The sequence below is a fragment of the Pan troglodytes genome, chromosome 1 (assembly GCF_028858775.2).
Source record: "Pan troglodytes isolate AG18354 chromosome 1, NHGRI_mPanTro3-v2.0_pri, whole genome shotgun sequence".
Taxonomy (NCBI): Eukaryota; Metazoa; Chordata; class Mammalia; order Primates; family Hominidae; genus Pan; species Pan troglodytes.
The window spans coordinates 167387790-167399241 of NC_072398.2; the positions used below are offsets into that span (position 1 = coordinate 167387790).

The 11452-nt window shown below is 44.1% G+C and overlaps 1 protein-coding gene across 1 annotated transcript in view; it reads right to left on the reverse strand.

The window, feature by feature from the left end:
• Nucleotides 1-10506, reverse strand: part of PGM1 (phosphoglucomutase 1) — a 68043-nt gene extending 57537 nt beyond the window's left edge. Inside the window, exon 1 of the mRNA XM_003308153.5 lies at nt 8822-10506. Coding sequence (XP_003308201.2) covers nt 8822-9067 — 246 coding nt within the window. The 5' untranslated portion in view covers nt 9068-10506. The remainder of the gene's footprint in view (nt 1-8821) is intronic.
• Nucleotides 10507-11452: the final 946 nt, after the last annotated feature.

An 11452-nucleotide genomic window follows, 5' to 3' on the forward strand; every position in this document is an offset into this window, starting at 1 on the left:
TACCTCATAACTCTACATGTGGTGACCTGGTTAGAACATACTTATTGGGCTGAATCAATCACACTCAAAGCAGCCAAGAACAAATTCATATATTAGTTGCCAAAATAAGCCATATGGTATACACGGATATTAAAACAAAATTTCACCTTCCCTGCATGCCCTTAATGGCAGTTTAAAAAGAAGAAACTTAAATCTGCGAAGATTCTTGTATAATATAGGTGGTCCTATCAACCCAGCATGGTATAGATTGGTATTTCCCAAAATTCTTCTGTTTGGGGTCCTTTTACAAACTCTCAGGACTCATATATTAAAAGCTCTGAAACTCCTACTTAACATTGCCCAAGCCACTTTCTCCATGCTATTAACCAGGATATTATAACAATCCCCAGAACTACTTGCTCTGGGATATATTTATTTATGGAAAAGACCAACCAGATGAAATATCAGAAGACTGGAGTCCCTGTTCCAACATCATTAGCATACTGGACAAGTCAACCAAATATTTCTGTCCTACCACCTATCGCATTTCATCCTTCAAAAACACTTTGGGGTGCTCATAGAGAAAAAAAGAACATCTTTCCAATATGAAAACATAATTTTCCAAGTGTTTCTGATTCATGATTAAATCTTTATTGGCATGACTTAATTAGCATTCCCCACTGTGTTAATTCAGGGCTGTCTTTATGCCTTGGGGAATCAGCTCAGTGGTGATTTGGAGAAGCTATGGGAAGGAGGACTTCCAACAGCTGAAGTTTAAAAAACTAAACAAAACAAAACCCAGCTTACATCCACCCACATATCCCAACACTAAGCACAGCCTTCTCACCCTTTCCAAACAACTCCCTATGCTGCCCCCTTGTGATTTCTTTCCCCTTTGAGGACCCCAGGGGAGAAAAGTCTTCTCCACAGTCCTCCCAACTGAAGCCCTCGGCTAGCCATTACTTACTTAACACACTCAGGAGCCATTTTTCAAAGGTGGATCCCAACTGTGAGCACAGCTTCAAAGTCAGCAGAATAACTGGCTATGTCTGTGTGGGCCTCAAGGGAACTTGGAGGAGAATAAAGGGATCAGTTCAAACTTTCCTGCTTCACTTTCTTAGAAGTGTAGCTCACTCAAATCAATCTGCTGAAAGCTCTTCTAAAGTCTAAAGGGGTCCAGACTATACCACTGTGACATAAAAATTATTTTGAGCCACAGTCATTTAAAAATAGGCTTTTTACTAAACTCCTTCATCTGTCTTAAAAGCAGCATGCCCCAAAGGAACTCTGGAGTTTCACAACCAGGGAAGATCGACTCATTAACATAACTAAATAGACACTGGCATAAAACTACCACATCTCCTATCTAGTCTCTTAAGGGCTGATTTATCTCTCCTAAAGTCGTGGTTTCCAGCAAATGCTCTTCTCCTCTTCCGCCTTCCCCTACTGAGATGATGTATAGGCCCCCAAGTCTAACTGCCTCCTGTCACATTTTTCTGTAAACTCACACAAATGTCTTTTTGTTGCTCATTTGTCTTTTACATTTAATTTGCAAGCCCCCAGTATATAACCTAGGAGGGTAGATGAAAAGTTTTCCCTACCCTAGAGTCCAAGAGAGAAAAAAATTATTGTTAAATATTTGATCAATGTTGATTACACATCTTATTATCCCAAGATAAATTTATAATAGAATAATACTTATAATCTATATGCAAAATGTCATAGTATATTGGGACCCTTTGTACAATAAAATGTATGCTACATTTATTTACCTGAGGCATAATTTTATAACATTAAATGATTATATGTGTTTATCCTTTCCATCTAACTCTTCCTCTGTCTGGAAGTCTTTTCACGGATATCTGCATGGCTCACTCCTTCACTTCATTCAGGTCTCTGCTCTCATGAGGTTTATCAGACATCCCAATTGCTGCACTAAAAAGAGCAGCCCATCCTCTAATGCTGTCCCCTTTACTGGGTTTTATTTCTCTTCAGAGAACTTATCTTCATTTGACACGTTTATCATCTGTCAGGCTCAACGAGAACCCCACAGCTCTGTAGAGCAGAAACTTTGTTCAATTCACTGTTGTATCCGTAGTACCGAGAACCTAATAGGTGCTCAATAAATATTTATTGAATGAGTCACTCTTTCCAAAACAGTAGAGCACTCTTCCCTATGTTATCTTGTTTACAAAAACAAAACAAACCCTCTATCTCAAAAAGGGAGAATGTTTTTCTTTTTATTCTACAAAATTTCATGAGCATTAGATTTGATTAAAAAAGAAAGAAAAAGGAAAAAGATGTTTCACCAAGAGCATTAGTGAAGCCAATAAAGAAAAACTCCCAAGCAAGCTGATTTAAGTACTTTATGTAACAAAGATTGTTTAGTGACTAAGTGTCCGGCTCTAAAAAAGAGTCCTGCCTATTCCCTCTTTCTCACTTCTCTCGGCAGGTCCCCTTCCTGAAGGGCAGCCCCATCTTCTATCGCACACTATCCGCTCTTCAAGACATAATTGGTTTTAGGTGCAGGCACCTCTTCTTTCCCAATCCAAAATGTTCTCTCTCTCGCTGAGCTCAGCATGTTTTCTAATTCTGTTCTTTGTATGTCTATGTGTTTCTTCTGTCTTATCTCCCCCAAAAGATTGTATGCTCCTGGATGGAAAGGACAATAGGTTATCCATCCTGGCATTCAGTGCTGATTCAAAATCAGAAAGTGTAAACAAGGGGAGAACAATTGTTCAAAGCCCGCCATAATTCATTTTATATTTATTTATTTATTTATTTTTGAGACAGGGTCTTGCCATCGCCAAGGCTGGAGTGCAGTGGTGCAATCACAGCTCACTGAAGCCTTGACCTCACAGGGTGAATGTGATCCTCCTACCTCAGTGTCTCAAGTAGCCGGGACCACAGGCGCCCGCAACCACACCAGATTAAGTTTTTTTATTTTTTGTAGACATGGGGTTTCACCATGTTGTCCAAGCTGGTTTGGAACTCCTGGGCTCAAGTGACCCACTCAAGTGCGGTAAGCCACCATGCCCGGCCCCACCATAATTAAAAAGTGGTTTGTTTTTTTTTTAAAGTGGGGGTTACAGCATGTTAAAAAGTGACTTGGGCCGGGTGTGGTGGCTCACGCCTGTAATCCCAGCACTTTGTGAGGCCGAGGCGGGCGGATGACGAGGTCAAGAGATCCAGACCATCCTGGCCAACATGGTGAAACCTCGTTTCTACTAAAAATACAAAAATTAGCTGGGTATGGTGGTGCACGCCTGTAGTCCCACCTACTCAGGAGGCTGAGGCAGAAGAATCACTTGAACCCAGGAGGCGGAGGTTACAGTGAGCCAAGATCCTGCAACTGCACTCCAGCCTAGGGCAACAGAGCAAGACAGTGTCTCAAAAAAAAAGTGACTTGAAGGTGTTTCTCTGCCAAGTCATCCCTGCCCCAGGGATATAAGGTTTAAAGTTAAGGTAGCAAGGTGTCTCCACCTAACTCCAACTACCCAAGAGTCTCAAAACCTTCCCCTTCCTGCTCAGTGTTCTTTTATTTCCTTTTCAAGAAATGTGAACTGCTATAGCCAGAAACATGTTCCTTCAGCAGTGTTTGCAGATGGATCTCATGAAAGTTCAGAAAAGGGTGGTTCACTTCAAGCGGGAGACAGTGGAGTTCCTCCACTATAAGGCGAAGTTTGCAAAGTCCCACTAGTTTGCTCTGAGAACATGAGACCCTTAACCTCTGGGTCATGTGTTTGAGGTCCATTTTGGTGCAGGCATCACCTGATGCTAAAAAAGGATCATTGTTTAGTGTGGGGTTCTTAACTTGGGATGCTTACATCCCCTTCCCCTACCTCAAGAGGTCCTTGGGTAGAATTCAATGGGATCCATGAATATGAATGACAAAATAAACAAAACAATCTTTATTTTCACTAACATCTAACTGAAATTTAGCACCTCCTTTTATTATAAATGTAGGAAGCAAACCACAGTATTATTACTACTACTGCTACTATTACTACTACTACCTAGGAATTTATCATCAATAAAAATTATATTTTCATATCCTATTATAGTTATCTCAAAATACTGAGATTGCAGACGTCTCAAAACATCATTTATACTCACCACTACTTTGAAGTAAGGCAGTATTAAATCCTCCACAAATCTTCCTATCTAATGTCAGTAAAGAAGCATGTATCTTGATATATCACAAATCTGGTTTTTAAATATTTTGATTATACTTCAATATAATTTTGCTTCCTTTGTAATGTTTTGTATTTTGTTTTATTCACTTAAAAATAAAAATACTCTGCCCGGCACGATGGCTCACACTTGTAATCCCAGCACTTTGGGAGGTAAGGCCGAGGCAGGCAGATTGCTTGAGCCCATGAGTTCGAGATCAGCCTGGGCAACTTGGTGAAACCCCATCTCTACAAAAAATATAAAACAATTAGCCAGGCATGGTGGCATGCACCTGTAGACCCAGCTACTTAGGAGGCTGAGGTGGGAGAATCAACTGAACCTGGGGAGACTGAGGCTGCAGTAAGCCACGATCGCGCTACTGTGCTGCAGTCTGGGCAACAGAGTAAGACCATGTCTCAAATTTTTAAAAATATATATTCTGAGAAGGGGCTCCATAGTTTGCACAAATGAGTAGCAAAGGAGCCGTGACAAAAGAATCCCTGTAACTTGACAACAACAACAACAACAAATACCCTCCTTGCTCATAAGTTCCCACAAACGTATTTATTTTATTTTGCTTAGGGTGGTGATAAATCATCCTTCAAAACATGCACACATTCATTTGTGAGCTTAAACTCTCCTCAATTTCTGATGCTGGTCATTTGCAGATCATTAGACCCAGAAGTGATTTTTAGAGACCAGGAATAGTTTCAACTAAAGAATTCGTTGGGATTCTCTTGGAATTTTCAGTAACATGGGCCAATAAAATTCCTTTTTCACTTGGAGTAATCCAAGTAAGGTTTTTGTCATTTGTACCCAATTGGGTTCTGACTAACACGGAACCCCTCTATATTGGTTGAGGCTGTTGAGGATTAGAGGAAGGTGGGAGACCATCTGGGTGGCTCATATCTGCATCACGTTGGATTGTGTCCTAATACCAACAAAACATTGATAACACACCAATCATTCGAATAGTTTCCAAGTGAGGTACTTGTAAATATGTTGTTTCATCTAATCCTCACAACAGGCTCTTCGGGTATGTATTATTCCCAACCTTTGTGGATGAAACAAAAAAGGACTAGAAATTTGTATTTGTATCTAATCTAAACTCCCTCAATTTGTATTCATTCTGCTAAGAATTCCTCCTACCAGACAAACCCACTCTGGGAACTCCAAGTCATTCTTTAAGACTCAATTCGGCTACCACCCCTCTATGGAGCCTCCCTCCCTTCATCTTCCCCTCCCAAGTACAGCCCCTCAGGTTAAAGACACCTGCACATCCCTCTATCACAACACCTGACACATTGTGCTGTCTGCTTACTCCTGTATACCACCCCTCCCAGACTATGTCTTTCCCAAGGGCAAAAATATTTTGTATCTCAAGTACAATGTCTGAGGCAAAGCAAGCACATAATAAATGTTTGATGTGAATAAATTTATTGGTCACCAACTATATGCTGGCTTTAAATCAAGTGCTAGAATACAAAAGTGACTCACAGTTCAGAGCAAATAAACAAGAATTCATTGAATGCTACATAGTCCTAGGCATTGCAGATACAGGTAAAACACAGGTCTGACTTAAAGAAGCTTACTCTCTAGTTGGAGGCCATTGACATGTAAACGGAAAATTTCACTAGAATTTAATATATATATTCTAGAATTATCTATGGGAAAGGAGCACTTAATAGGTGGAGAAGAGTGGTAGGGATGGGGTGTCAAGAAAGGTTTCTGAAGATGCCATCTGGACTGAATCATATCACAAGAGAAAGAGTAGCATATTTAAATCCCGAGTGAGTAGAGAGAGTGAACAAAATCAGAGAACAACCTAAGCGTAGAAACCTAGGGAATAGGCCAGGCGCAGTGGCTCACGCCTGTAATCCCAGCACCTTGGGAGGCCGAGGAGGGTGGATCACCTGAGATCAGAAGTTCGAGACCAGCCTGGCCAAGATGGTGAAACCTCATCTCTACTAAAAATATAAAAATTAGCCAGGTGTGGTGGTGCATGCCTGTCATCCCAGCTACTCAGGAGGCTAAGGCAGGCGAATTGCTTGAACCTGGGAGGCAGAGGTTGCAGTGAGCTGATTGCGCCACTGCACTCCAGCCTAGGCGACAGAGTAAGACTCTGTCTCAAAAAAAAAAAAAAAAAAAAAGAAGAAAAAAAGAAAGAAAGAGGAAAGAAACCTAGGGAATAGTCAATGTGCAGCCCATGAAGGAACTTCCAAAAAGTGTGAGTAGAATCAGGAGAGTAAGCAAGGCCAAGGGAGGAAGAACTTTACAAGAGTACAAAATCAGCACTGCCAAATGCAGCAGAAAGGCCAAATAAGATTAGACCAGAGTGTATTCCATGCATTTAGCAACTGGCAAGCCCCTAGTAACTTTGGCAAGAGCAATTCTACTGGAGTAGTGGAGGGGGCAGAAGCAGTGAAATGGCGAGTAAACTGGAGGTGAGAATGAGAAATAGTGAATGCAGAAAGCTTTTACAAAGGTTGGCTGAGAGAAGAGCAATAGGGCAATGGCTAAAGGGTGATGAAGTTTTAAGAACTTTTTTTTTTAGTCTTAACTAATTCTTTCCTTCCCACCCCACACTACTCCCAAATGGACAAATTTCCATCTGGGCACCTAAAATTCCCACTCTGCTGTAAGCTCCTTAAGGACAAGTCTTGGGTCTGCATCATCCTTTTAGTCTACACATTTCTCTGAACATGGTATTCAACAGGATCTGTTGAATGACTGACTGAATAAATGAATGAATGAATGAAATGCAAATTCAGCACAGGTGGTAACAGGGAAATGAAGGGATCTACTGGGATACAGCTATTGTCTGTTCTTCTTTCATGGGAATTTGCGCTTGTCTGAAAATTCAGGACCACAAAGTAAACAAATCCAGGCAATCTTCTCTCACTGATGCTTATAAATGTTTGGCCCAGGAAGGCAGATGTAGATAGAGCCCAGTTTAGATTTTGGAGCCTGGAAAACAGATCTTCGAGATCAAGGGTCCCTTCATTCTCAGGAGCTGTTCAAGTTCTTGGGATTGGCAGATCTATACTGGACTCTTAGTGCTGCCATTATAGTTTTTGTAAATTATTTAACCTACCTAAGCTTCAGCGTCCTCGTTGGCAACTTGAAGATACCCATAATAGCATCTACCTTATAGGGCTGCAGGAGGATAAATGAGACCCAGAAATGAAGCGCTTACCATGGTGCTTGGCAAATAGTACTCAATGTCAACAAAATAAGATAAATAAAGTACTATTAAAATGAATAAAAATATCCATTTCAGGGGATGCGTTCCAGAAGAATTGGGCATAAGTCAAATCTCACTTAAAATATAGAAAGAAAACTTGGTCCTTAGAACTCCTTAGAAATGTTTTACAAAAGTAAGTGAATAATTAGCCCCAACTTATCAATCCACATTTTTTTCTTTTTCTTTTTTTTTTTTTTTGAGACGGAATCTCGCTCTGTCGCCGAGGCTAGAGGCTAGAGTGCAGTGGCGGGATCTCAGCTCACTGAAAGCTCCGCCTCCCGGGTTCACGCCATTCTCCTGCCTCAGCCTCCCGAGTAGCTGAGACTACAGGCGCCCGCCACCACGCCTGGCTAATTTTTTTTTTTTTTTTTTGTATTTTTTAGTAGAGACGGGGTTTCACCGTGTTAGCCAGAACGGTCTCGATCTCCTGACCTCAGGTGATCCACCACCCTCAGCCTCCCAAAGTGCTGGGATTACAGGCGTGAGCCACCATGCCCGGCCCCACGTTTCCATATATCAGATTTACTGAAAAACTTTTTTTTTAAATTTCCCCCATCCGAGTGGACCCGCCCAATCAAGTCAGTTAACTTTCCTTGGCCGGGGGCGGAACCAAGGTGTTGCGGTAATTTCCTGGCCTGCCACGACTGCTTGCTTGCGTAAGGGCGTCTTTGGGTATGTTGCCATTCTAATGAAAATTCAGCTCCAGCCCCGTCGGTGGAACAGATCCCGGGCACCACTGGGCAAAGACTAGATGTTTCAAAAGCCTGCCCCCCAGCAAGCAGGCCGCGCAAAGGGCAGGAGTTCGGAACCAAGGCAAACTAGGGGGCGGGGAGAAAAGATTGGCACCCGCCTGCTGAGATCTGCCAACCTGACGCCCCAGGGGGATGGGTGCTCTCGCCACCCTTGCCCCACAGTGTCGGGCTCCGAGCCAGCGGGAAGCGCCAGTCCTAGCCGAGAATAGCAGAGGAGCGGGCGGGATGCGAGGGGGCTCTGGGCGAGGCGGCGGCAGTCTAACCTTTCCTGCTTAAGGCGACAGCACTCTGCGCCGTAACCGTATCTTCCAAGGCTGCAAGGTTAGGGCAAATGTCAGACGCCTCGGGAGGGGCGGGGGACGGGGAGAGGGAAGGCAGCGGCTAGAGACGGAGAGTCGGGCGTGACCTTGGGAGGCTCCGCGCCCGCACCTCCCCGCGCCCCGGGAGTCAGGCGAGCAGGTCTGCCGGGTCCCGTGGCCACTTTCCCCAGCCCGGCGACCTCCGTCGGGCCTCCAGGCCAGAAGAGCGAGCGCGAAGGAGAGGGAGGAGCGGAAGGTGGAGACCGGGGCGGCAGCGCGCGGAAGCGGCCGGCCCCGAGCGAGGGAGGGCGCCGCGGGCCGCACGTCGCACACGCGCCAGGGTGCACAGCGGCGCGGGGCCGCGCATCCCTTACCCCGTTGGCGGCAGCGATGCGAGCGATGAGCTGGACGGCCTCCTTCATGTAGAACCGGCCGTCCCCGCCCACCACCAGCGTGGCCTCCTGCCGCTGCGCCGGCTCCACGGTGGAGATGATACTCTGGATGAAGTTCTCCGCGTAGTTGGCGCTGCTCTGGAACACCTTCACCCGCTTCCGCAGCCCGCTCGTGCCCGGCTTCTGGTCCGGGTACGCCTGGGTCTTAACTGTCACGATCTTCACCATGGTGGCGACTTGCTGCCGGGGGTCAGAGCGGCGGACTTGGCTGGCGGAGGGGCGGCCGGCTGAGGCTGCAGCTGCTCTGGGGTGAGGGCACGGCGGGTGGGGGCTACGCCGCACTCTAGGCCGGCGTTTGGCCCTCCTCCTTAAAGGGACAGGGGACAGGGCCCTCCCTCCGCGCCAGCCCACCTCCTGGCAGGTCCGGCGGGAGGGGAAAGGGGAGCGCCGGTCTCTAGGCCTCCTGTGAAATGGGTGGAGCCTTACTGATTTACTCTCCCCTTCGGAATCCTATCCACTGTAAAAAGAGGCCCGCAACTCCTCCCCTAAGTGTTGGGGCAGAGGTTGGGGTAGGAACCCGGTCATAGGGCAAGGACGTGAGGCAGGGTGGAAAAAAGTATAGGGTAGAATGATTTCCAGTGGTTTGGCGAATGCATCGTGTGTAAATAGCTTTCTGGAAACCTGTTGGGAGGGTCAGAAGTGCCAGCCCCAGCTCGATTTCATGAGTCGTAATTCTTTCTATTTCTCCCTAAATGTGAGGGCATTTGAGTTCCGTAAAGGAGTCGACTCCAAATGTTTCCTGCTGCACCACACACTTGACTACCGTTGGTGACGGTGACTTAGCTATGACTTGCTGAGTGTAGCGTTTCTAAACCTTACTAAACTCTGGGTTTTATTTTTCCCCTTTTTATGCTTACAAAACTGAAATTCAAAGAATAAAATGCCTTGTCTCATTGCCACACAGCTAAGTCCATGCGGGAGGCCAATTCAGGTGGTCTGGCTCCAAAACCAGGGCTCTTCCCATGATTTGCCCGCTGTGACACCAGGTTGGCAACTAGGAAATGTACAAGCAGGACTTGACAAATGTAGGAGCAAATATATGGTAAGGATAAGTATGAACACCATCAAAATTAGCCAGTTACTCATGTAATAGAAATAAAGTGAGGAGATCAACAAACAAGGACTGACATGGCTGGAAAAGTTTCACGGGGGATAGCAAGGTCAACCAAGGGGATTTGATTATTAAGTAGGAATCTTCAGTCTTTCTTGCTTTTCGGTTTAGTATCTCCCTTAATTTGATGAGAGTGATTGTCTCCTCTGTTCAAGGAACCTGTCATTTTGGTAAAGTGGCAAAAAACTTGGCTTTACAAGATGAGTGCTCTTGGGAAAGTTAGTTAATGTCCGTGGGCATCAATTTCCTTACTGTAAAATAAACATATCACCTATTTTGGAATATTTTTGCAAGATTTAATGGGGTTTTGTATGTCAGAAATTCTCAGTCATGGATACACAGTAGAATCCTACTGTGACACATGCTCACAGTAGAATTACTTGAGGTGGTTTCTAAATGACCCAGTCCAAAGAAATTCAATCATAATCAGCTGTTAGAAGTAAATCATCTAGCCTGGTGCCTGAAACATACAGGCCTTCAAAAATATTAGCTCCCCTTCCCCAATTCCAAAACCAGAGCATATCATTCACCTGTGAATTATATTCTTTTGGTAGTTAATTGGTATGTCTTGATCAAGCAGGGAGGCGAACAGACCCATAAGAGTGCAGACTCTCACAAACCAAGTGTTGATATACATGCTCATATAGTACATGTTATGTAGATACAGTGTGTTGATGTAGTCACTATAGATGAGTTTCGGTGGCAAATATTATGTGAAAACAGAACCCTGGACTGCTAGTAATGAGTTCTAATATTTGCACAGGAGTTTACAGAGCAGTGTAATCTTGTGAATTAAATAGTATAATCAAGCCCATTTTATAGAAGAGAGAATTGAGGATTGAATGGTGAATGTAATCAAGGTTATCTAACTCCACAAAATGAAAATATAGCATAGATTCACCGAGCCTTCAAAATACCTACCTTAGAGTTGTATGGTTTAGATAGTGAATATACAGCTCCTACCACAGTGCTAATAAGTAAGTCATCAATAAATGATAACTTGTAAAGTCACGGGCCCAAATTCAGATCTCATGCCCTTTCTATATTCTTCAGTATCTTTGGAAATATGATGGGGCTTTTCATTTAAGAGGAATTGATCTATACTTCTCTCACCCCAGAAGTTGTAACAATTAGCTTTAACTGCATAACACACCAGTCTAAATCTGAGTGGCTTAAGACAACCCCCATTCATGATTATAGTTCATGATTCTATGAGTTAACTGGCAGTTCTGCTGTTCTGGACAGGGTTACTGTGGCCCCTTATACAGACCTAACATGATCCCCATGTTCCTTGCCTCCTGATAATCATGCCTTTATGCAATCCCCTTGTATTACAGATTGAGTATCCCTTATCCGAAATGTTTGGTACCAGAAATGTTTCAGATTTTAGATTGTTCCGGATTTTGGAATGTTTGCATTACAATGGTTGTGCATCCCAAATC